The sequence below is a fragment of the Passer montanus genome, unplaced genomic scaffold (assembly GCF_014805655.1).
Source record: "Passer montanus isolate IOZ18808 unplaced genomic scaffold, ASM1480565v1 scaffold3, whole genome shotgun sequence".
Taxonomy (NCBI): Eukaryota; Metazoa; Chordata; class Aves; order Passeriformes; family Passeridae; genus Passer; species Passer montanus.
Genome location: NW_024367707.1, coordinates 19771920 through 19799166, shown reverse-complemented (window position 1 = coordinate 19799166; position 27247 = coordinate 19771920). Strand labels below are relative to the sequence as shown.

The 27247-nt window shown below is 41.3% G+C and overlaps 1 protein-coding gene and 1 long non-coding RNA gene across 3 annotated transcripts in view; one reads left to right on the top strand and one right to left on the bottom strand.

The window, feature by feature from the left end:
- TMEM182 (transmembrane protein 182) overlaps positions 1 to 9760 on the top strand; it is a 20266-nt gene extending 10506 nt beyond the window's left edge. Inside the window, exons 4-5 of one of the 2 annotated variants that reach the window (XM_039714118.1) lie at positions 615 to 752; positions 8660 to 9760. In XM_039714118.1, the coding sequence (XP_039570052.1) occupies positions 615 to 752; positions 8660 to 8883 (362 nt within the window). In that variant the 3' untranslated portion in view covers positions 8884 to 9760. The remainder of the gene's footprint in view (positions 1 to 614; positions 753 to 8659) is intronic. The other variant, XM_039714119.1, reaches the window with a different exon arrangement.
- On the bottom strand, positions 8866 to 27247 carry LOC120504546. The gene is made up of 2 exons (XR_005628049.1): positions 24560 to 27247; positions 8866 to 24183 (listed from the first exon to the last, which is right to left on the bottom strand). It is a non-coding gene; the product is annotated as an uncharacterized LOC120504546 (long non-coding RNA).

Below are 27247 nucleotides of genomic sequence, written 5' to 3'. Positions count from 1 at the left end.
AGGCTTCTGAAACATCACATTTTAAATTTAATAAAATACAAAGAGATTTAGAGCAGAAATAGACTGGTTTAAGACACTTAGCTGTTTTTCAGAAATAAAGTTTACATTTTTTAAATTTCTCCCTGTTCCTAGCTGAAGTTTCTTTCTGCTGAATGTGGCTATATATAAGGAGCATTATCCAGCCGTAAATTGTAAAGAACTTACAGATTGTTATTAGTGATACAGTCTGGGCACTAGGAATGTCAAGATGCTGCTGCTCTCTGCTTCTTCCACACAATTTTGGTAAAATAATTGTATCCTGTCAGTCCAATCATTCATCCCAAGGAATCACTGCTATAGCTTTGGTCAGGTTGCTAAAGGTATTGCTAAATATTCAGCAGATGGATTTCATCCACAATAACTTACATGCTGTTTTCCATGATCAGCAGGTAAGGACTGGTAATCAAACCTATTTTGATCCACATGATATATAATGTATATACAAAATAGAACTAATGTTTAATTTTTAATAAGGCAAGTGATAAGAGATGGGGAAAGGAAAATCTTTGTTAACCAACTTGGATAAGTTCTAAAAAGCACTGTATTCTTTTTCTTTTTTCTTTCTTTTTCTCTAGTTTATCGAGGTTTCTGGACAGTTCTTATGCTCCTGGGAGTACTCACTGTTGTGGCGGCTAGTTTCCTCATCATCTGTGCAGCTCCTTTTGCCAGTCACATTTTATACAAAGCAGGAGGAGGCTTTTTCATCATTGCTGGTGGGTATACTGTTTACTCAGTCAATTATAGAGTAGAAAGGACAAGTTATTTCTTCCATTTTCCTTAACCAAAAATTATATCAATCATGGTTAAAAGAAAGAGGAAGCATATACTTCTATCTTTTGCCTTGTGGAGTGCCTGTCTTGGAGACAATTCTTAGAACAATTATTTAGTAGTTGAACTATTCTAAAAGCTATTTTTGGGTTAAGGTTAAAAAACCTCCACATCCAGGACAAATAATGGAATTACATTGCAATTTCAATCTACTTTTTTGACAGGAAAAAGAAAGCATATTTAAGGATGTTGCCTTATAAGATTGTCAAGGGCTTTAGCTAAGGAGAGGGTTTTGTCCTTTATCAGTGATGCAAAAGATGATTACAGTGGACTCTGAAGAAGTTGGGAGACAGAACACATTTACATGACCAATACAGGAAAATGCTTTGGATGTGATGGGACTAAACAAAGTAGTTGTCATGTATGAGTAAGTAGGAAATCTAAACCTCTGTGAATGAAAGATAACAAATAACACAATTCCCTCCTTCCTCATAACCCACACGTACGGTGGAGGATGCACCCTCCCAGGGTTCAGCTGATACGGACAGCTCACTGGCATGCTGTTTGCTTAACCTTGAAAAGTCTGTGAAGATGTCACACTGGTGTGTAAGATATAAAGGATGTAAATGATAGTATGTGCTCCATCTCTGTTCTCCTTGGTTTAAAGCCTGGTGAGAGGCACCCCTGTGAGAACATATTGTGTTACGGGGCAGAGCCACCTGTGTCAGGACCACAAGGCCTGGGCTCTCTTTTTGCTTCTCATACTGACCCCCTGACCTTGCTTATCTGCTCCACCTCTAAGCTCTTCATATGCAGCTAGTGATCATTATTCCCTTCCAAAGGACTCTCAGTGAAGTGCAGGAAGTATTTTATAATATTTTAGTTGAAGAAAATCCTGCATACTTACATTATATCTCTTGAGAATTACTCCTCCACACTTCTAAAAGACATACAAAAAATATTCATAGGCTGACGGAGATTCTAAGATATTTCAATGCTTTTTGTCACTAATTTGCAGGGCAAGAACCCATGTGAGTTTTGCTCTTTTTCTGCATTTGTAATGCATGAAAAACCTCAGCTGTCACTAGAAAGTAGCAGAAGCTGTTTGAGAGGAAAAGGGCACTTGAAAGATGTGGAACTGACTGGCAGAGGTGCAAAGCGACGCTTGTGTCAGTTCACTCTGGGTCAGTTCATCTGCCCTCATTTAGGTAGGGGAAAGTTAGATCCTCAAGCCTCAGGTAGCCTCCCTTGGCTTCCCTAGGAGGCCTGCAAGAGGCAATAACATTCAATGGCAGTAAAAACGGTAGGTATGTAAGAAGTTCCCCCAGCTGGGGATTCATTTCACACTGAAAGAGGGGCCTAATTGGATCAGATGAATGTGCTATGGAGGAACCCTACACCTCTTTCCTTTGCTAAGAGAATCTAGAGAGACTATTTCTTTAGGTATGTGAAGTTAAGTGAGCTTTATTATCCCAGTGTGTGACCTTGGGTCTCTGTCTTTGCCCCTTTCACCCTTTGTCCCTATAGAGCAAATGTTCTTCAAGGGAAATCCTGATTTTTTTGCTCTCTCTGTATGTAGCATTTTTCAACTTCAGGACTGTTCTCAATCAGGGCTTTAGAAAAAAGCCATGCTATTTTTACTATTACCATTACTGTTGTTGAAAAGCAAAGGTCTGTAGCAAAATCCTGCTATAATTTGTCAAAAAAGTGGTGGTGGCAGGAGAAAATAGGACCCATTCAGCTTGCTCAAGACAGAGCAAGATAAGATAGAATCTGTTGCAGAAGAGGGTGATGTGCTCTACTGTCTCCATGCTGTCCTAATCCCTTCCTGTGCCTATCTCCTTCAGGATTAGAGAGTTCATTTAACTGCCTGCCAAATCAAAGCAGGGCATGGAAGGGGAGAGTGATGAGAAGTGGTGCATATTTATCACTTCTCAAACATGTGATCAGGATGCAGACATGGTGTGCATCTACTTAAACACAGACCTAATGGAAAATGAAAATATGTAATATGACTTAGATTAATGTGACTTAGATTTGGTGAAGTTAGAGTTCTTCTAAGACAGAAACCAGCAGGTTGTTTTTAAGAAAAGAAAGGAATTATAAACATTGTTTTGAAAGAGCCCATATGATGATATCTTCCCACAGAATTCAAGTATGTGTTATACTGTAGAGAATAATCTTCTGAGAAGGAAGTTAGACAAGATGATTGTTCTTTGGAAGTTAGGAAGAAGTTCTTAGGAAGAAGAAAAAGTAATTTTCCTACTTGTCTTAAAAGCAAGTTAGATTAAATAATTTTGATACCTGTTATTGGACATATCTTTGTCCTTCTGCAGCCTTAACTTACAAATTTGCAGCAGATAAAAGCTCTCCCTCAACTGAAGAGTGCAGCTTGTAGCATGATCTGCTGTGACATCTTAGGGTTCAGGAAGTAGCTGAAGATATTGGGAATGAGATTCTTGCCAGCGGTTCAGCCATCTGAAGCTGCTTTGTATGAACCAACTGCTTAAATTTCTGTTGTCAACAGTAAGAAACACTCAGATGGACACCTCACCTCTGTGATAGAGGCAGATAGACCTGTCTTTTGGAGGGACCCAATCAAGAAGCCTAAACAGTGACACAAATAAATTTATCTTGAAAAAGACCTGTTGTGAGAATCAAGTCTGACATCCCATTTAGAGCAGGGTTGTCTTCAAAGTTAGATCAGGCAGCTCAGAGCCTTATCCAATCAAGTTTTTAAAATCTCAAATAACTGATGTTCCGCAGCATCTTTGGGCACTTGTCCCAGTTTGACCAACTTCATTGTGAGAAATGTTTTCTTTTTTCCTTGTTTTCACCTGATACTGCCCTTGATGCAGTTTGTGACTATTACATCTCATTCCGTGAAGTCTGTGGGTCTCTGCAAATCTATCCCCATCTTTTTTATAACTCCATTTAGAAAAATGAAGACTGCATTCTTCTCTAGACTAAAATTCCCCAGCTCATTCAGCCTCTACTTGTTCTCCATTCTCCTTACCATTTTGGTGGTCATCACCTCAGTTTATCAGTACCTCTGTTTCACATGGGGACCCCAAACTGGACATAGCTTACCACATATGCTATCACAAGTGTTGAATAAAGGGTGATAGTATTTTCAAACCTTATGACAGTGTTCTTGCTAATGCAGCTCTGTATGAGGTTAATTTTAATTTTTGCGAGACCTGCTTGAATTCTTGTATACATAAAGGGACCATTCTTGTACTTTAAGGAAATTATCTATGAGCAACACCAGATTCTTCCGGGACCCTTTACCCTTTAAGGCAGCCTTTGCCCTTCAAGGCAGCCTCTCTTGGGATCTTGCCTATCAGTTCTCTGCACAGATTGAAGTGTGTTCTGGGTCTTACTTTCCGTATTCCTCCTAGGATATTAACTTTTGCCATTCCTTGGCCATTATAACTACAATTAACACCAGCTATCCTTTTCCTGACTCATTTTTCCTTAACTGGGAGTAGCAAAACTTTGTAACCTTATTAACCACCTGAGTCCACAGGTAAAACTACACCTGCAAGACCTGTAGGGAAAAGTGAGTATCAGTTCAATGATACCACAGTCTCTGACTTGAGTCCTGCCTTTGCAGGCTCATCTCCATGTCTGCAACATCTGAGGATGGTCCAAGAGCAGCTATGGTACTGAAAACTGTAAGAAGCCTTATAGTTGCTTCAAAGGTTTTAGGAAAAGAAGGGAGCTGCCATAAAATGATCTCTTAGAGCAGCCTTCAATAAAGTTCATAATAACCTTGTTCCTCTTTCTACCTGGTGGTTGTGAAAACTGTCCTTTTGTACTGATGCCAATAAGCAATATACCAGAGCATTACAGAATCACACCCTGGTGAAGAAGCAAGATTAGAATTATGACTGCTGCTTCCTGCCAAAAGAGCAAAAAAGGATGGTACTTTAGTCTGAGATCCTAGATGAGGACAAAAATCTGTTTTCAGAGACATGTACCTACTCCCATAACTTTTGTATGGGAACCTCTGCATGTACTTCAGCAAAGAATGCCAACCATTATTTTTAAATAAAGATCACAATAGGCCAAGGTATGTGGTAGAATCTGAAATAAGGACAAGAACAGAAAAATGCATTTAATAAAAAAATACACACACACACACACACACACACACACACACACACACACACACACAGAGAGAGAGAGAAGTTTTCCTCAAGTGAGATAAAGAGTTCTAAACTTCCAGGCATAAGTAAAAAGCTCACATCACTCTTTCCAGCACCTGTTGTCTTCGTGTCTGCATAGTAAAAGATTCATGCCATAAACAGCCATTCACCATTGACAAGTGAAAGGCATTTCTACGTGGGAAGAATCAGTACTAAAGGCCAGCAAACTGCTTCTTGAATTCAAAGACATTTCTAAAGGTTCTGTATTCTTTCTCCTCTACAATATGCACAAGTATTTGTTTGAAAGAAATTCAAAAGAATGAATGTGAAAGACAGAAAAGAGTGACCTCAGAGAAGTCCGTGTCTTATCACACTGCACAGAGCTGTGTTTCAAACATGTGTGTTTATAAAAAAAAAGGAAAATGGACAAAAAGAAAGAAAAAGGAGTAGGAGGGAAGTATTTATTTGTCTTAATCTCTCTCAGACATATTTAATGTTCTAGGAATAATTTCCCTCATCATTACTGATTCATGCAACTGCTGTTCTATTTTTCATTCACTAAAAGGCAAAGGCAAAAGGACGTCTGCACTCTATGAAAAAGGTCTAAATGCCAAAAAAGTAGAAATATATCATAGCACACACTGTTCATAAAAATATTTGCTTCAAGAAATTGTGGGGATTTTTTTCAATCTTAGTAATTTTGTCTTGGAGCTTGCCTTTGAGAGTTCAAAACATTCACAATAGATTGTCAGTGCAAGACTGCAGGAGCACATTTCTCAGGATAAATATACATTCAGTAAACTGTCTAAGCGCTTAACTCCTGTGAAGTCATAACTCTGTGAAAATTAGACAAAAGAAGTGCTAATGAATGAAATACTGATGGTGGTAACAGGACATGGTCAGTTTTTACTTAGCCTTAGTCTATTGTTCAAGATATTTACTGAACATGCTAAGTAATACACCTATTAATTAGTCTCCATTAGCAGGTGATGAGAACCCTTAAATACTCCTTTAGTGCCTTAATTAACTAAGAGGGTTTACATACTCCTCCTTTCTTTTTCTTCCCTTTCAAGGAAGGACATTTATCTCTGCTTGACATACATTTCTTCTGAAAATTTCCATACCCGACAGTTTGCCACTCACAGGTGTAACAGCTTGCTGTGAAATCACACCCGATGGATGATAGAGTCCCTGAAGTTGCTTTACCACTGGCAGCCCTGGCTTGCTATTTTGCACCTACGTGGTGTTGATTCTAGTTTAACCACCAAGGTGTTGATTCAGAGTGCCTGAAAAGCAAGGGGTGCCTATTTCTAGATTAAAGCACCTTTGATGCAGTTTTGTTTTAATGACAGATTTTTTACTAACTGCTCTACATAACTTTGCTTCCACCCAGGATGCCAGAGGGCTTTCCACATGTGCAAGGCCTGGTTATACTTACCTGCTGCTATAGTAACTTTTTGTAATTATTATTGTTTTGGACTAAGTTTTCCCCAATGTAGAGATTAAATAGAAGACTAGTCTGAAAATGCATAGGCACAGCCAGTTGAAGAGGTAAATTCCAATGTCCTTGTGGATTTTGCCAGATTATTAATGTATCTTTCAAAATCTTAGTGCTCTAATTTTTTTTGTTCACATTTTGAAACCTTGAACAAAATCTAGATATCTAATAACTCCATTTATGAATGTGTCTGTGAATTTCTACTTTTTTAATCAAAAGTTACTAGTTCTGTTTTGTTCTAATTTTCCTGTATTGGCCATATTGCCTGGTATCATTAGATGTTCTGTTATAAGAATCTTCTGCTCAATTTGAATTATATTTGAAGAGTTTTCAATTTAATTTCTTATTCTTCTTGTCTGGCCTTAAGGCAATCCTTCTTTCTGATTGTTTCAGTGGTTTTATGTTTAATACAAGCACAATACTAAATTCCATCAAAATTGAGTTTTACTTAGGTAAAATACTTTCAAAATTGAATTTATGCCTCTTAGAGTTGAGTGTTGGGTTTTTTCAAACTTTGTTAGGAATTTGAACCTTAGCAAAAAATGTAATCCTGGAAGTGTATTTCATAGACATGAAATGTGTCTGCCTCCTTCTTTATTTAGTTTTTCTACTGTTATTTCAGCCTCCTAGAAACTGCAGATCCTTTGGGAATGTTTTGATTATGCCTCATCCCTTTTTTTGTTGGTCTTCAAAAGATGATGTTTATAAGGATTGAGCCATGAGGTCTTACCTGTCAGGATGACAGAATGATTGTAAAAATATTATATTTTGTCCATAAAGCAGTAGCAGGAAGATCATCAGATCACCAGGTTAAGCTGATGCATCTAACTTGCCTGCATCAAGTGAGGGAGTGAGGACAACAGCTGTTCCCTGGTAAATGGGCAGAAAGGGTGGGGAAGGAGGTTGTGAGGCAGCATCTCAGGTTGGGGATAGGGAAAGGTAACCATCAAAGGTTACCAGGACATGTGGATATGGAAGCAAATGCCTGGCCATGGGTGCTTACAAGTGCACTTGTGGTTTTTGCCAAAAATGTCACATTTGTTCAAGGTTGCATTGCAAGTATTTAACAGGATGGAGAAGAGACCACAAATACCCTGAGGTTACAGCCTGTAACCTCAAGTTTGGCAGTGAATGTTACCAGGACTGTGCACTCAATTGTGTTTTAATGAGGCACCTAAACATTCTGGGATAAAAATGTGATGGGGTGGTGTCTCTCAAGTATTTAGTCCTACTGCTGCAACTTTGCTGTGACAGCTGGAGCTCAGGGAGCAAATGGGTACAGGCTGAAGCATGCAAAAAATTTAGACTCGTGCCCTCAGTCCTCCGGCAAATCTTCTTCTGGAGCATCTGTTCTGCAGGCTTGCATTTCTCAAGTGTCCACATTCCTCTAAAGTGAAATGAAATATTAGGAATGCAACTGATACTCTGGAAAGCACTTTCTTCTTATATCTCCTTCTGGTGTATAGTAACAAGGAGATTATCAAAGTTTGTAAGGACATGTGCTCCTATTACTATCATGTATAAACAATTCAAAGGCCTTTCAGAGGAGTGGTTGGGAAAAGGCTGTGAATTATGTGGTGGATTAATTTCAGGAAACTGTTGTATCCAGTTTGAGGTTATTTCTTATAGCCTGCTTCATAGTTATTAATTGTTGTTGTGGTTTTTTTCCTCTACCAAGAGCTTCTTTTCTAAAGATGAATGATTTTTAATTAAATATATATGAATTTTTATGCAAAATATTTGAGTAGAATACTCTGAAGTTTTGTGTTCCAAACACAACCCTTTTCAAAAGAATAAACAAGCAAATACAAATAGAAAGATTTCCCACTCCTTTCTATATCTCATCCTAAGACTGATAAAAACAATGCCAGAGTTTGGGAAGCAAAAGTACATTTTTTTCCTAGATTGTTCCATTCCATTCCTCCTCCTTCTCCCACCTCGACCTCTGAATTCAAACCAGTAAATACCTGCATGAACTTTGTCATCAAAGCCTGCCTACCAGAACCAGATATCACCTTTGTCATGTGAGCAAGCCTTTCAGTTCAAATCAGGAACAAGATGGAAGTAGTGCTAGTTAGAGGAAGCCAATGCTGACTGTGCCAGGCAGACAGGACCTCAATCATTGATGGATTTTTAGGTAATACAGTAAATGTACCCAGCATCTGTCTCACACTGTTGTTAAAACCTGGTGTTTCTTTTCCAGGTGTCTTGTTTTCGCTGGTAGTCGTGATGTATGTCATCTGGGTCCAGGCCATGGCTGATCTGGAAAACTACACAAACATGAAAAAAATGGATTGCCCAGACTTTGCTGTTTATGTACGTTATGGCTGGTCATTTATGTTGGCTCCTATAGGAGTATTTTTTGCTTTATTAGCAGGAATGCTGTTCTTGTTGGTGGGGCGTGACATTTATTTACACTCAGACTAGTCAGACGCTGCTGAAGAGAATACAGCAATACTTGTGAAACTTTGTGACATGTGTATACTGGAACACAATTTTGTATATTATTACTATTATAGCAATCTTAAATGTGCAGGCAGCCTTCATGAAGTTCTTCTATTACTTTTTCAAGGGTAAGGGACACAAAACTCAGTACAGGAAGAAACGACCTTTAGTCCCAACTAGTTGTTTTTAATTCTTTAGAAAGTACACGTGGTTCTTCACATTGTACTATTAGCAGCATTTTTGTAGGCTAACAAACAGAAGAAAATTTTTTTCTGCAAGTAAATCATGAATATGAATTGTCTCGAATCAACATTTTATACATTTATCTTTTAGCATTTACACTGTTCTTCTGTTTGTAGAGAATGGCACAAGGTAGAGGAGAAGGCAAACATTCAAACACAGTAATTCAATCTACCTCCTCTCCTGTTTTCCACTACTTGCCTTAGCTTTAATGGCAGCAAACATGTCTGCACTTTATAAAAATAGAGTGCAGTTGTTCATGCAGCATCCATAGGAAGAGGACTGGAGAGAAGACAATTGCCATGAATGTGTAAAAGCTTAACTGTTCTATTACCCATTTCTCTTCTCTGTATGCATTTGAAAGCTGTATACTTTGTATTCTGAAATCCATGTGTTGCATGATTCTGTAAGCCAAAATGCCATAGTAGAATCATTATCTGAAGTTATGCCAAAATTGCATTTTGAGTTATAGCATTAATATTTTAATTAAATTTTAACCCTTTTATTTTTCAGTGGAACAGAGAGAGTTGGCTCCTCTAAACAATATTTTCATGGTTGTGTAAAATTAATTTTTTATTAAAAAAGATTTACTATCAAGACAATATTTAGGACATGAAAATGTGTGTCTTGTGCAGCCTTCATTTTCCCACACGTTAAAAATTTGCATTATAGACCAAATCCAACTTGCCTACTAGTCTTGCTAGGGAAAGCAATGAGCCTAGCTAAGACTGCCAGGGAGATGGATTTGGTACTGCATTGTAGGAGTGACTGGTTCTGTGTGTGTGTGCATGCACATCTGTGTGGAAGATGGGGTAAAGATGAGACTATATGCGTGGTACGGAAAAGATGGGGTTGAGTTTTAACAATGGGGAAACTTTGTCTGGCATTGGGCCCAAATAGAAATTAAATCCATCTGAGAGTGTGCTGGTTTTCACTTTGTAACTCAATGCAGAATAGTTTGGGGCTGATGGGGAAAAGTTAAGGCTGCATGTCGGTTTGTTCTTGTTCATAATGCTTAATTCCACAGCTGGTATGAATACTGAAAGCATTGCTAAAAGGCAGGAAAGGAATGCCCACAGAGAAGATGTGGTGAGCCAGATTGGATGTTATTCCATTTTGGGAGGTTTTGTGATTGGAAGCTTTCCAGCCTTTCCTGCTACTTATTTATTTTTCCCTCATCAAGATTAGTGTTATACATTATAGAACAGGAAGACAACAAGAGTAGGAGGTAGGGAAGCTGGGACTGTGAGGTTTAGAATAATTACCAATTCACAAAAATATTTTTATTGGCAAATAACATGGTGTTTTTAATTACTGTGTCAGAGAGTATGATGGGTGAATTTTAACCAAGTATTCATAAGCATATGTGTATGAACCCCACATAAATGATAGCCATCCGGAGAACATTAGGGTTACACCATAATGCTGTTGGTTAGTCAGGAAATGCTGAAATTAACCCTGCTCGTTGTGCATATGGTATTATATTCCTGCCCTTAATTACACAATCACATACTGTTTCTCAAATAATACATTCTGTTGGTTTTTGCCCTCTTTATAGTCTAGGACACTCACTGCTAATTGTGAAGGTAAACTCAATAATCAAGAGTTATTGACTAGGTACCCCATCCCAAACCCTGTTTGCTTCTCTGCAGGGGTGAGTCCTTCTCCACAAGAGCTTAAGGGGACAATATGCTTGAGCCACTTTCTTGCAGCTTTTGGAGGCTGGAGGAATTGAGAGGTGCCTCAGACCTGGACCTCTTCCAGCAAACCCAACCATGTGTGCAGCAGCAACTAATAAACTCTGCAAGGATTGAGCCAAAGGCTCCTGTGGTGCCCTTAATTCAGCCCATGTGCATCTTCAGAACTCTCTCCATTATGCAGCAAAATTAGTTACACTTTTGTGTGCAAGACATCCTCTCCTGGAGGCAACCCTTTGGGTCAGACTGTGGATGTAATGGCCATCAAGATCCAAGGTGTTTCTGAGGATTCCCTTGAAAATGTCTGGAAGCCTTTCCAACACCAGCAGAAATTTCTTGAGTCCTCATAAATTTTTCACGCAGACTCATATGTTGGCAGCAGTCCGTAGCTCTATCAATTTGCTTTAATTGGATTCCCTCTTAGTGGCAGAATGAAAGTCAGGTTCTTTCTGAAATGGTGGGGTTTGTTTGCTCCCTCCAAAAAATATATGTAGGTAAGCACGTGATATGTAATAAGTAGTTGCTGCAGACCAAGGAATGGAGTTAAGGGTGGTGGGGAGGCATTTCTGGATGATTATTGCCTAAAAGCACAGTTTAACTCTTGTTCTTCTGATTTCATTAAAGAGCTATGTGCAGGGGAATGGGTTTGTAAGAACTTGAGGAAGACAGGCCAGCTAAGGCAACTTGCTTTGTGGCATTCTTCCAGATATGCTTTTGTCTAGAAAATCCTTGGCAGGGATGCAGGGATTTTCATGAGAGCTGAATAAAATATTGTAAAGAGGATTAAATACGCTAATCAAAATATTCTGTGAAATTGGTCAAAGAACTGTGTTCCTCACAAATCCATAGGAGTTTGGGAGTTTGGTTGGGTTTTTTTTGTTTTTTTTCCTTAATAATTTCCTAGCTGGCTTAATAGCCTGTGATCATATTGGAAGAAAAGAGGTTAATATTTTAACAAATGTATTTGGAAGAGTGAGGAAGAAGAGTAAATAAGAAGTATTTTCTGATTGCTTTCAATCTGTAAATCATCCATTTGTCCAGTGCAAACATGGGAAGGACTATGACTGCCCACAAAGGAGACAGTGTGAAAATAAGGAGAAGAAAGTGAGATAGGAGGGAGAAAAAGACAGGTAAGTGTCCCTCTGTCGATGCCATCTGCCAGACCTCTGTGCAGCTGTTGTTGATCCCTGGGGGATACACCAACACAATGTGGCAAAGGCAGCTGCAGACAAGACCAGTCAGAAAAGGATTTTGCCCATTTATTCTTTTTACTCATTTGGATAGCTGCTGTAGGTTTCACTGGAGCTGACCTTCATGAAATTTGTGGCTGTTTATTAGCATTTACATTAATGAGGTACAACAGTGTTCTCCTCTGAGGAAATGCAAAAAAAAAAAAAAAAAAGCCTGCTTTATTTCTCTGCAGGGAGAAATAAAGCTGCCGCTGAGACTGTACTCTGTAGTGTGCTAGTAAACTGCTAGTAAAACAGTTGTAGGTAGTGTCTATAGCTGTCTTCATGCCTGCAAAATCCTGGCTGTGAAGTATGTTGTGCTTATTATCTTTTAAGAAGTCATATTGAATATCTTAAATGAGCTATTTACCTTCTGATGCAGCAGCTGGCTCTCCTCTGGCTCTCCTGTTCTTATTTGTCCTTTTGGCAGTGTGATTCCCAGGCAGTGAAGGCTAGATAAAGTATGTTCACATGAAATTCTGCTGTTAACTTACAGTAAGTCTGAACTGATGCAGCTGAAGCTGGGGGAGACACTGAAATTGAAAACAGAAGTCAGTCATCTGTAATCAAAAGTGACAGAAAGGATGAAGAATCGCAAGTACTTACAGCACTGCTTTTCCCTCTGTGTGTCTCAATCACATTACCAGTTTAAGACCAAAACTGGTCTGTCTTTCCAGTCCTTATGTGCCTTATCTACTCAGGAGACATATTTACAATAGTGGTCAGAAGAGCCATTTGACAAGAAAGAATGGAGGGCTGGCAGCAATTCCTGTTAGACATCTCCAAACTGCACCTGATTTTCTCCTGTGTCCCAAAGAGCCCAGAAGGGCCTCATGGAGTGCTGCAAGGCTAGACATTTTTGCTGTGAGGATGAGGAAAGGGCTTGGAGTACAAATCACCCCATGTTACTTGCTGTAGATCTGTTCCTTGTCTGTTCCTAAAATCTGGCAAGAATGCATTTGGTACAAACTAGGGAGCTGGGGGGATGGTAGTGGGGTAGAGGGGGTGGAGGTGGAGAGCAGCTCTGTGCAGGGAAGGTGCCTTTCACACTGAGAGTCAGCCACTCTGTACTAGGTTAAATCAAGGGAACAGTCTCAGTGGTGTTACTTCACATTCGTCACACTGTTACTCCCCACCTGCACCCGGGTACCTTAGGAGATGTTATCTGAAATGACCTGGAGATGGTTCAGGTTTTAAACCAGTTAAGAGAAAGAGCTTAAACTGGTGCATCTTTGAGTTGGAAGATGTTTAAACCAAAAAGAAACCCAGAAGGATAATGAAAAACGTTCCCCCCTCCTCTTCTATACCACATCAGATTGACTAATCCTCTGTTATGTGGCTTTACTTTGAAACAGATCATTCTCGTTGCAACACGTTTAATGCTGCCAGCCACCACATGGTTATTTGGCAGCTATTTAAAGCTCAGATCATATTACTCTGTCGCAGTGCTAGGCACCCATGTTCCAACTGGTATACAACTGATCTAAAGAGAAATCAGCTTCAGGTTTTGTTCTCTGAAATTAAATGTGACGGCATGATCTCTATGATCCCTTTACCCCCTTTTTCTCTCTTTCTTTTTTTTTTTTTTTTTTTTTGTATGCATTATTACTTTTTGGAACAGCATTTTGCTAGCACCACAGGGGAAATTCAGTTAGGTTGTCAGCCTGATATAGTGTATTATCAGACACGTTAGCTTTTCCTCCCTCTTACATTTGCTTAAGAGCTTATAAACCACAGAGAATAAAAAGTGCTAAATAGAATGAAATGACCTGTCAAGGGTAGATATAGTATTTGTGAATGACTTAAAAAAATTCCAGCAGCTTCAAGCACTCCAGTCTCACTGACTGTCTGTGTTATCTTGAAATTTGGCCTCTTTCTTTATTCCTCCAAGTAAAGCTCTTTGATGGGCATTGATCTTTGATGATTCTGTCTTGAAAAGGACTAATTTTGTCTTTTCGTGTTCAGTCCAGGGTGAGATTTTGTAGCAGGAGAGGATATCTTGATGAGATTTGGAATAGATTTGAAACTTGCTCTTAATATCATAAGACTAAACTTGAATTTTTTCAAAACATTGAACAAAGTCAAGAAAAGCTAGTCCCAAGAAGAATTAACCAATAAATACACTGTATTTAGTAGGGAATTTAGTTATTCTATTAATGTAAAACAGGAGAATTTTCCATGGAAAACAAAGTGACTGATCTCATGCCCAGCTCATTGTGAATTCTGATAGATGTATTAAATTCAGGAGCTGCAGTGATCATCTTGCATTTAACCTCTCTCAGGAAATATGGGATAGTGCTTTCAAAGAAGCTCCAGTGAGTCTTGATTAGGATACTGAAGTTTTTTAATGTAATTCTTTTTTTACTCCTATTTTCTGACGTCCTGCCCATTTGTACGTCATCATCCTCCCCCTCCCCTCCCCCCTGCAATTATGAAAAAAAAACCTTCTCTGGGTTTAAATCTTTGCCCTGAACTTTAAATAACAAGTTGCTAGTCAAAGCAATATGTACAGCATATTCCTGTATGTTCTGGGACTAGTGTTAAGTACCTTGGTTCTTTGGCATCACATAATCCAGTAAAAGAGCACCCTTTCAGCCTTCCCTGAGAAGCAGGCTTTAGGGAGGGAAGTGTTAAGCTCCCCTTGAAGCACCTCAGCCTTTGAGGCACTGGTGTGCTGTGCCATGCACAGAACAGTCCTGCACATGCCTGGTGCTGAGAAGAGCCTGAAGAGCTCTGTGAGCTGCTGCAGGACCCACACGTGGGACAGCTCAGAATGCAGTCTCCAAGAGATGTCTATGTAGCAGTGCATGCAGACAACTAGCTTTGAAAAGTTAGCTTAAGTACTGTACTCTGATGGTGGCTGTGCCTGTGGTGTGCAAGACAAAGAGAGGGCCAAAGAGAGAGGAGGAACAATAACCTGGATTATGCTCTCTGCCTTCCCCACAGAAACAAGGCCCAGTGTACCAGTGCTGTGGTCCTGTCGCTGTAGCTCCAAGTGCCTTTTATGTTTTTGAAGTTGCAAGTACACCCTTAGTTTGTGGGTTTCCCCAGTGTTAGTTTTGCCTAGGGAAATGAGACTGGTGGGATTCAGAACAGAACAGGGTATGTGTAAGTTGTAGCTCTTTAGCTGGATTGATACACTAATATAGAAAAGCTGTGCACAATTTCATATTTCCTTGGAAGATTTTTCTAGCTACTCTCCGTATCTATAGAGAATGCAATCCATAGGAGGCGCTGGCTTCTACTATCAGAAAATAAAAGTTCCAGCCTGATTTAAAAAAAAAGCAAACTCCTATCAGCTTAGTTCTTCTAGCTCTAATGAAAACCTAGGAGTACCTTATTGTACAAATGATCTTGAATAAATCTGTCACAAGGCAGTGACATATATACTTAAAGACAGGATGGTGACAGTTGGTTCTGTTGTGTAAGACCCTCTTATAAGTCTAACCTGTGATTCACACAGTGAATATTTCGATAACCTTTCTGCAATAAGAAGTGTTACTTGTAATTCAGATGGATGGGAATATTAAGCAATTATATTCCAATTATGAGTTGCTGTAAAAAAGCATGTCTGACATTTTTGCTGTGCAGAAAGGAACCCAAACAAATTCTATGCATATTTCAGTGGCTCAGATTGCTCTTGGTAATTTGTCCATACCGCCGATGCTCCAGTGAAACAAGCACATCCATTGAAGACTCTGCATGAATCAGCTATGGGCTCTTTAATTTAACTGAGGGCTTCTGCTGTCAGAGTAAGAAAAAAATCATGAACTCGATAGTCCAAAGTACAAACCCCACTTAGGAGCTAAGACCCTACATTTTGGTATCTGAAACTCCACGATCAGCCATTTGCTTGGGTTATTTGGTCAGATCCTTATTCCAGCAAAAACAAACCGCCTATTCAGTTGTTACCCGTATGCCTACGTGCAGGAATACCAGTAGATGCAAGAATTGTGTAAAAACTTCTCAGTAACAGAAGAAGATAGGGCTTTGAGAGAGCAATTTAACATAAAACATTTGGCCCACACCAGCTTTTCAGTGCACTTGGATCCTGCCAGTGAAGAACGCCAAAGGTGTGGCTTTTAAGTTTGGAAAGAACACTTGTACGGTATCAGTGTCTGAACTACTCCCGCGTCACGACAAATGGTTGCAAAACCAAACTCTTCCTCTCATGAGACTGGGACACCCGCCAATTTCCTCCTCTGTGAAAGGGAGAATCTACGTCGTGTTTGTTTGAGATTTATATTTGTTGTTTACCTAAGAGGGAACATGGGTGACATTCACATCCCCTTGTGCAACCTGCTGCAGACAGGACGGAAACCCCCGCGGCTGAGAGGCGCTTCCTCTCCCTTGGCCGCTCGGGGGACCGGGAAAGACGGCGAGGCGATGCGTGGGCCGGGGGCGTGCTGCTGTGTGGGCCGGGGGCCGGCCGGGCCGGGGTGAGGCCTGGGTGGCCAGCAGGGCCGCGGGTCAGCGCGGCCCAGGCGCGGGGTCCCGGGAGCGGTGCGGGAGCGGTGCGGGAGCGGCTCGGGAGCGGTGCGGGAGCGACTCGGAGCGGTGCGGGAGCGGCTGGGAGCGGTGCGGGAGCGGCTGGGGGCGGTGCGGGGCTGCAAGGCGCCCGGCGGCCACCGGGGGGCTTCATCTCCCCTCGAAAGGAGCTGTGCCCGAGCCGCTTCCCGGGAAAGCGGCTCGTTAGCGCTAATGAGAGCCCGGCTGTTCTGCTCCCGCGGCTCGGCGTTTGCTGTTAGCTCACGGGTTAGCCATTTAAAGGTATCTCGGCCTCCCTGTTTATTTTGAGGGTCTCACGTCTGTCAACCTTCACCGAGTAGCGGCTAATACGCTTAAGCACGTTTTACCCTTGGCGAGAGCCTTAATAACAACCAAGGCCATTAGTGGGTCAGGACGGCCCCAAATGCTGGGCTAAATGCTCTTTCCAGCCTGCCAGACTCCTGTGGCTGCGGTGCTGCTCTACTTTTTGTGGTAAATGGGTGCTTCAATAATTTCTTGCTTAAATATCCATGAGAGTAATACATATTAACAACTATAATGCATTGGTTTGTTTTTGTTTTTTTGTTTTTTTTTTTTTTTTAAACACTTATATTCATTCATAAGATCTCAAAGTGCTTTATAAATGAGGTCAGTGCAATTAACCCTATTGAGCCACTGCTGCGAGGAAATTCCAGATGTGCCCATAAACTGATGCTGTCACTTGGCATCAGCCGGACAAATGGTCCTGTTTCTAGCACCTTTAATCCAATCTGGAATCAAAACCAAAACAGCGGAAAGCCTCCATATTAGATAAGGTTTTTTGGTCACAGAAGCTGCCATTGCCTTGAAGGGAGGAAGGAAATAGTCTGGAAGAATTTGGAAACTGCCCTGCTGTGCTTAAAGTGGTTGGGGATCACTGAAGAACTGAAATAAGGAGAAGCAGCAGTTGGCAAAAACTGGAAGAGGTAGCAGTGAGGAGAATGAAGTTTCTTAAGTAACATGTAGCTTAGAGAGCTGTCACAGTTTTTGAGAGAGACTCCTGCCCTTCCTTGGAGGAAAACGTTCCCAGTGATCTGAAAGAGTGAGGGGGCTAAAGCCCTAAAAGAAGGCCTCCAATTTTAGAAATGTCTCTCCTCGCCATAATCCCTCCACTTTTATAACATTTTCTACGTATGACATTATACGAACTGCGTAACTGACAAATCCTTCATTTGCATTAGATTTAAGTGGCTTCCCTCCCATCACTCCTCATGGTTAAAAATACATTACAGAAATTACTATCCTTCCTAGGAAAATGTGTGATGACTCTGGTGTCTGTCGTTTATTTCTAAAACATTTTGGCACTTTTCCTCCTGATTTGTCTTTTCCCTTCAGCTTCGAGAGGGGGAAAGGAAAGTGCAGGGTTAGGGCAAGATTTTTCCATTTCCCTGGTTATTGCATGCATGCATTGCAGCCCACATGCCAGGCATGACGGAATCTAAATGCTGGGCAGGAACAGTGAAATCCTCAGGAGGAAAGAAGAATAGAAAGCAGAGAGAAGCCACAGTTTGGGCTGCCATCACAATGACCATATCGAATCAGACCAAAGGTACTTGGCCCAAGATCTTTTCTTCCTACATTGCCCAATATTTACAGAAAGACTGTCAGCAAAGAGCAAGTGGAGCATGACCTTTCCTTTCATATGACCTTTCAGCTCCTGCAAAGAAGAAAAACTCAACTCTGCTTTCACCTCTTTGCTACATGGGCTAAATTTGGTCCTCTGCATGCAAACAGCCCTCTGATGTTCTTCACTCCTTTCTCTTGCAGGCCGACAGATGATGCTCCAGTGTCTTGTCTCAGGGGCTGCTCATGTGGGGTGTTTCTGAGCATTAATCATGCTGCAGACATCCGTTTTCCCTCTGATAAGAGCCTGGCTCAATCTGTAGGGAAAGGAGGGGAATCAATCTGCCTGATTGCCGTAGACCCTTCATTTTGCACTGCTCAGCCCCTTGCCAAGCAGAGCAGCAGGGGAGTCTCCGCTCAGTTGCTCCCAGCAGGTGTCACTATGGAATGGGAAAATGCAATTCCAGGGCTGGGAAAGAAGTCTGGCAACAGGTGGAGCATCCTCTGACACTGCTGCTGAGGTAGCATGCCACTGTGTCCCGGAAATTTTCATAATTAGATCTGAAGCAGACGCGCTGCCACCCTCTGCCTTCCCTCCTTTTTCCCCACTTCGTTGCAGCAACCATAATACAAGGTTGGGGGAGATTTTGATTTTTTTAAGGCATTGCTTAGCAATGAATGCAGAGACACCCATCTTCATGGATCACTACCCTGTGTAGTAACGCAGCACAATAATGTGTAAAGTTTCCAGAACTGTTGGTAATTACTGATAAGCCCAGTTCAGCTTTCAGTTACATACAAAGCTGGGTAAACAATGGGAGGAAAAAATTAATTAGAGCCCATGTTTGCTAAAGCTAGCTAGTGATTCCATCTGATCACGTTCCTGCTCCTTTTATTCCCTTTGCACAAACATTTGGGTGGTCAGGTTTTTCTAGCACCTAGGTGTGCAGGGGGGGCTTTAGTCTGTGCAAATAAAATGTCTCTCTCTAAGGGCATGGCCCTTTCTGACAGGTGCTTGCCCATGCTCTTCCCTTGTGTTTGCAGCTGGGAAGGTGTTTGGAGGCCTGGGAAGGTAGAAGTCGGATGGTCACCTCTCCCAAGCAATACTGGGAGTCTATACATGAGCAAAAGCTGATGGGGGAAGACAGAAGAGAGGAAAAGAATGAATGGGAGACAATGGGAAGGACACTCATCTGGAGATATTTCACATGTATCTTGACCCCAGAGTACCTATGTACAGTATGTCTTCTGTGACAGCAAACACAGACTATGTGAAGAGGCAGAAGGGAATTTGCCATCTCACAGAAATTTCCTCTTAGGCATGCTCTGAACACCATGGTGATGTAAGCATTGGGTATGGCTTGGATTGCCTCACTTGCTGGGAAAACTGAGGTAGACCCAGTTCTTAAGAGTTTTATCCCAGTGGGGAGGCTCAGTAGGTGCTATGCAGCAGCTCAAACACTGCATGAGCCCTTTGTCCCTCCCTGGCTCCTCACAGGGACTCAGACAACTTCTGGGTGTTCAGGGGGACTCAGGGTGTCAGAAGATGCTGCCAGGGCTCTAAAATCCATGTTGTCCTTTATGACCAGTTGAACCCCCTCACTACGGTAGGTCTGATTTACTAACATCAAAGCAAGACCAGTCTTGAGAAGGTAATCAGAGCAGATGACCTTCAAATGTCCCTTCCAGCTAAAATAACTGTAATTCTATTAATGTGGGGTCATATTTACTTATCCATATCATTGAACAGTGCCCTTATTTTTCCTGCACACTATTTACCAGTTTTATGCAGAAGGAATGCCTATTCTTCTGCTCTGCCATGCTCAGAGATCAGGACTGTGATTAGGATGAATGTGACATCTCCTCAAATGATTATAAATATTGTGTACATCTTTCCCTCTTCTGCATCCTCAGAGAAACTCAGATACTTCTGCTGGTGAGGACCATGTTTGGTCAAGGATAAACAGAGAAAGGACTTGAATGTCCTCAGCATCATCTCCTCCCATCTCCATTCCCTGAAGTGCTCCCTCAGAGTCAGTGCATCAGTGATATCTTCAGATTCATCTTCAACATGTAGCAACCGGGTCAGGCAATTTTAGGTATGGCTTGATGTTTTGCTGTCAATGAACAGTTTGGTGAGACCTGGCATCTGCTTAGACTCATAATGTGTTTTTCTTCTCTTGTGAAGAAATGCTTGGCAGATGGATCCATAAAATCCTACACTTAAGTGCACCACTTTTATTGCTGTTGTTCATGCCCTGATATGCAAAGCTGTGTTTTATGGGGTGTTGGGAAAGGCTCAGATCAAAGCTAACATGATTTACCCATGATACCTTCAACAAGAAGAGGAGTTCAAAAGATAGGAGATCATCTATGATGACAATCAGACTTCACACCTGTTGGGACACAATGGAAAAAAGGATTCTGGGCAGAGGCCTAATATCAGTCTCTCCTTTTCCCACTAGCACACTGGACAACAAGGACACCGTCTAACTTAGCCTGCAGGGTCTCCCCTTGGCCTCCAGCCACAAGTGTCTGCCCTGGCAGTATGTTTCTAAAACAAACTCACAGTGTGTGAATGTAAATACATTCTCCCCTCTCCCTGTTTGAGATACTTTCAGGAAAGAAAATATCCCTATGATCTAATTTTTGTTTAATCGGAATACAGTTGCTGGATGTAAGCCATTCTAATTAAACTGCAAACTTCTTTTGTAGAGAGCTCAGATGTTGAAGAATTTGATTTCAAGCATTACACAAGTCTGTATCATTTGTACTCATCTTTTAAAATTCCACTGGCATGGAAGAGTAGCAAAAACCACCACCAAACTCCAAAACAAGGCCCCCAGATCTGTTTGCTCTTGCACTTTGACTGTCCCTGGGGTCTTCATGGAATTTACAAAACTGGGAGCAGAGCCTGACGCAGGGTGTCAGCTGGCAAATGTGGGTGGTACTTGGTTGTCAGATAAAGATTCATTTAGAAATGCAGCCGAGGAGAAGGAAGCTTTCTTCTGTACCCAGTGCAGCGCCTGCAAATCAGATGTCGAATTTGCTATCGTGTAGTGACCAAGTGCTTGGCAAGTTGTTCCTGGTGTGTAGGTTACAGAGGTGCTGCTGCTTTAACACACGTAATTGTGCTGGGTGTCTGGCAGCAGGCCCCGAGATGCTTTGCTCGCCGTGCGGTGGAGCCTGGGCCATCAGCCAGCCGAGCTGCGTGCACTTGCTCGTGCTCAATTAGCAGGTTCAGGCTGTGTATGCAATCCTCGCTGACTGCAGTGCCAAGGCACCAGTTGCCCTCAGCAGCTAATAATATAGAACTGCAAAGCGCAGTTAATTAAGTAGGTACAATTTATTCCATGGTGTGTTCCCTACATGTGAAATGGTGTGTGGTTTTCTGTGAGCGATGTAAGTTGCTGCTCCCAGAGCTGTCCCTTGGGGTCCTGGTGTCATGTGCTCATTCCTTCTCTGCTCTGTGCCAGACTGTTCAGGAGGCCATGAGCAACACCAAGATGTAAAGTCTTCTTTTGAACTAAATTCTTGGGGAGTCTAGACTTTGGTTGGTTTTTGTTTGGCCATTTTTGACATCTTTTGCCTTCTCAGCTAGAGTCCCAAAGATCTAAATAGTAGCTCTCTGCTGCTGGAAAACAGGCTAGCATCAGGATTTCTGTGAAAGCTTCCTGCTGATCACTCACTGTCATCCCCACCAGTGTTTTTTCAGTGCACTGAAACACACAGCAGCCTAATGCAGAGATTCTTTCTTGGCTTCAGTGGTTCACAGAGGCAGAGAGCTATGACTTACATGTCCAGAGGATGTATGGGAAACACTTTAAAAATAGAAAGGTTCTTGTTTTATGAGCTTCCAGTGAGTCCCCTTTCAGAGATGAACATGTTTCCCAGACTGTGCGTCATGTTTGAAGGGAGATTTTTACAACTGCATTTTTAGTTTGGGGTGAAGAGAGATGTACTGGTGTTTTATAAGGACACTAAAAATTATTAAAGAAAAAACAAAATCAAAACAACAATTTATGAATTACTGATGGTCATCTCAGGCCAGTGTATGGGCAAACCTTACTTTCTCCTCTGTATCTGCTTGCTACAGTAAGTGTTTGACAGCATCTGCCATTTGTCTGGGTCAAGGTGAAATATCCATTTTGTTTTGAGGAGGAATCAAGCATTTTTACAATGCATCTCAGTTAAAATTTTGTTCTTAGGTTGCAAAGAAACCTTTGCTGCCACACTGTAAACGAGGTGTAAGTCCACTGAAATAAACTCAGACTAAACAGAGACCAGAAAGCACTACTACATGTTTCTTTTAAAAGGAAAGAAAATAAAAAATAAACTAATAAAGCAAACAACAAAAAAACTAGGAAAGACGGTGAAAGATAAAGATATTTGAATGATCTGGTAGTTACATCTACAGCAAGAACCACTCATTCATTAATCTATTCTTGCTTTGCTGATGTTGTTGAACAGGTAGAAACCAAACTCTTCAATCTTCTCCCTCATATGCTGCTTCTCACCTGCTTTCCAGTTTGGAAATCAAACGTTTAACTCTCCCTCTGCTATGGACATTTGAAAGGCTTCTGTTGTGTTCCCTTCCTTGAGTTCACTTCCAGTTCAAATGGCAGTGGACAGGCAAGATAGGAAAGGTTAAATGCTTAATTTGTAGAACAGAATTATTAATTTCAGGAGGAAATAGAAGGCCATGAATCCTGTGTGCTGGGGATGTCACTTGCAACGACAAGGAAGGCATCCAGATGCTAGTGAGAAATGATGGACACGTGAAGGACGTAGCCCTGTGCTGCTTGTGTACCACTGGCACAGGAATAATTGCCCTGCACACAGATCCCAGATGTCAGGAAGGCAAAATGCCTGACTGCAACAGTCTATGGTCTGGCACAGAACAAAACACAGCAAAGCTAGGCGGGAAAAGAGCAAGAATTAGGAGAGCAGTAATAAGATCACACAGTAAGTAGCTGCCTACATGCACAATTAGACGGTTCCAAGCCATTTTAAAGAGGAGTTGTGTGAATAATTGATTTTTCAGTTCACTGGTCAAACTGAAGAAAAAACCCATTCATTTTGGACTGACCTGAAGCATAAAATTTTATTGGCTTTCTCGGAAAAATTAAAAAAAAAAGGTTAGGGAAAATTATTTGGGGGTTGAAGTCAAAGTTAATTTATTTGGAGGGACTGAAATGCTCATTAAGTGCATCTTAAATTTAGAGAAGTTTAGAAATCAACTTTTTAACAAAAAATTATTTTTTGAAAATATGTGATGAAAAATATTGTGAAAATATGAAAATAATTTTTCTTTTTTTGAAATCACAGTCCTTTTCAGTCAAAATTATTATCCAAATCAAGCCAATTTCAGAAACAATTTTGACCTGATTTAATTTGCCTAGTGCCTAAAAACATTTCTTCCTCTGTCATTCAGCACTTCTTTCATAGGACAGTGCATTTGTTGGAAGATAGGTTGTAAACAAGTTCTGAAGGAAATGGTGGCTTGATTTTCAAATGAGGATTTTAAACTTACTTTTGTTGGATTTGAACAACATAATTCTAAATCTGTTTCCCTGTTATGAAGCTAAGATTAGAGAGAAAATATTCAAGTGAAGAAATAATTTAGGTTTTTATTTTTAAGTAATAAATAAAAAAGTAAATAAATATTGACAAATTAAGAAATTTTTACTTAAGCATTCCATAACACTCACTACTGGCAAAATTACCCATCACCAGTCCTGAGGAAAAAAAAAGAATAAAATAGCCTGTGGTGTCAGAGTATTCAGATAAGCATCACAGATTTTCCCTGTAGCTCCAAAGTCATCATTCCTGTGGCAAGCTGGGGGTTACCCAAGGTACAGAGGGTGTTTTGGGAGTCCTGTGTGGAGCTGAGGGTGGGTGAGATCATTGTCTGGTCACGCTGACTGCCCAGGTGTCAGCTCCCAAGGCTGGATCTCTCTTTCTCACTTCCTAAGGAAAAGCTGGCGTGCCTCCTGTGGGCTGTGCTTTCAAGCCTGCTCTTCTTCCTGCAACAGTTCAAAGATCAAAGAAGGAGCAGAAGCTGTTTCCCAGGAGCCAAAAGACACCCATCACACAGACCCTGTGGGAGATGCCTGGCAAAGGATCAGAATTTAGTGATCATTTTGTTTAGTAGTCAGTTTCTTTCAATCCTTTAGTATTCATTACATTGAAAATATTTTCCCTCTTATATATACCATCTACTCTTTATTGGTTTCTCTCTTAAGTGTGCTTTATTTCTGCACGTTATACTTTATTTATACACTTAATAGTTCCTGAATGAATCGCTTCATCTTACATTAGCTGAGTAACTTTGAGCAAGAAAAGGAAGGAAGCTGTCTAACATGACCCCCCTTCTCACATCCACCTCTCAGAATCACTGACCTGGTATATTGGGTGCCCAGGGCCTCTGTCTGGGTCAGGGGGTGAGAGCTTTGCTCACAGGGACTGACTGTACCAACCTCTCCTCACGTGGGCTCAGCAGAAGACCACAGGCAGTTATTTATGGCTCTGAAGCCCAAGCAGCTCTCCGAAATGAAGACACCGTGATCTAGTTAGGTTACAGAAAATAATGGGCACTATACATGTGCTTTGATACATTTGCTTTTCTTTTGATTTGTCTGAAAGCCTCTCATTCTCTGTCTTTCTTCTCCCTACTGTCATTTTCCTTTTTTCTCTTCCCATTCCCAGTTCAAACCTGACTTAAAGAGTTTATGAGGTAGAACCAGACCCCAGAACAGCCATTGATCTTAAGAGGATCGGGTTTCTGCCTGTATCACTCTGTCCTTTGGGTGCTGCTGAATCAATTTTGTTTTATATTAAAAGTTTATTAGAGACAAGCCTTGCTTTTTGTTATGTGTTTCTATATTTTTTTCCAGGAAAAATGGGAAGAAGCAGTCACACCAAGATGGATTCATAAAACAATTAATAATGAGAAAAATAATATCCTCATTGTCATTAATGACCACACTCCGATCTTCCTTTTAAGGCAATAGATCACCCTATCGTGACTTCTTTGGTTCTCTGTGCAAAGGGAAAAAAAATAAAACTAACCAGCTTCTCATGGTGTATAAAGAAATTGAAACCTGTTTATTTATGACTGGATAAGAATGAGCTGCCTCATTAATGTGGTATAAAATGGGTATAATTCAGCATTCTGTACAATCCTCCATGACGTGTTGACAGGTGCTGTCATGCACTATCACTTTTAGGTTATTGCACTCTAATAGACTACAATTATAGCTCATTTAATATGATATGACAGTGGGGAAGCACGTGCAAGGTTACAAGCAGTTACACTTACAAAACAAGCTGGTGCCAATGAATACAGCTACAGGTAAATATTGCAGGGGGCAAATCCCCTTTCCGCTGTCACAGAGCCTGAATGTCTGCGGCTACAGGTCTTATGCATATAGTTCTCGCAATGAAACATTTGTGCCTCGCTTTTTCTCTTATTTTCCCCACAAATGCCAATATTACTGCTTTCAGTTGTGCCTCCTAATGTTGCTCCAACAGTCGAAACCACAGCAGGGGGTGGAGTAGACTTGAAGAAAAGCTGAAGCTGTAAGTAGCACAAGATTTATAACAGTTGGCAGCCCAACATCTCATCTCGTACAAACAACTCGGTTTCCTTTTGGCGGCCTGCTGTGCCACTAACAAGGCAGGCTACAAAATTCACCCACTGGGTGATGGGGAAAGCCAGCACAAAGCACACACCAGCATCATTTTCATATGGTAGGAGAGCAGCAAAAAAGTTGGGCCCCGCGCATTGATTTCAATCATTAGAGGGGGAACTGCAGAACTGAATGGAAATGCTGGATAGAAATATTTTAAACTGGTTAAAAACAAAAGTCCCCTCAGGGGACTTAAAGATTTTTCAACAACATTTCCAACCCTGCATTGCCCTGTTTCAACAGGGCAAGTTTTGCACTGTGGCCATGTAGGTGGTATTATAAGCCAAAAAGACACCGCCAGTCTGTGTTTTTGTCTTAGCCATGTACTGAAGTGAGTGATTTTGCTACTTTTTTGCCTAAAATGTGTTTTAGATTTTCTTTTAAACGCTGAGGTTGTAGCTATTCTTGCACACTGGGAAACTGTATGATACATTCCTTCTGGGAGTGGCCACACGCTTATATTCAGGGTTTTAAATATAAAAGCTTAGACACCGTGTCTGTGCAATATTTTGCACAGAAAACCAGCTTCCTGGCCCGTGCAGCCGTGGTGCCTCGACAGCTGGGTCACGCCATCTGGGTCAGGATGCCGCCTCTCCGTTTCACGCACCCGCAGAGCCGGAGTAACACTCCTCAACCGGTTTGTAATGAAACATCTCCTTTGCATTACAAAGAATGTGCTTGTTCGCTGAAACTCTTTCCCCATCAGCAGCAGTCATATGCTTGGCATACCTCCTGGAAGAGCACACACGCAGCCTCCTCTGCTCCTCTTCTGCAGCACGGAAGGCTCAGCCTGGTGAGCCATTGCCTTCCTCTCTCCCTTCCTGAGCAGCCTCATGTCTCCTTCAGAATACATTTTCCCCTGCTATTCCTTACACATTTCCAAATCTCCAGCTCCCACCATGTTCTCTGTGTGTCTGCTTTGGCTCCTGCCATGGGCTCGGTGAAGGAGAGGGGAGGTAAATCTCAGGTCAGGTCCGTGATGAGGCTACACTTCTCTGCCAGCAGTAAATGATTCCCAGCCAACCCTGTGTGCCCGAGAAAGTGGGCTTTTCTGACCACAGCTACTTTTCAGGGGCAATGTCTATGCACATTTTAGCTTGATCATCCCAGCTGGTTGCCATGTCCTGTGGACTTGCCCAAAGGATGCAGGCTGGAGCCATTGTCTCATACAAACCCTGTTAAACTAACCGTGCCCTTTGGCTCTTCAGGAGATTTCAGTCCTAAGGAAAACATCATAAATAAATTCCTTTCCAAAATCGGTGGCATGTTATTTTGCATTTTTTCATGCTATTTTCTGCCTCCAACCCAAGGGAAATATTGAATTAATTCTGTATACTGGGGTGCTGGAGAGAAAATACAAGAAGTGCTGATATAATCATGCAACACTTGCCATTTAATA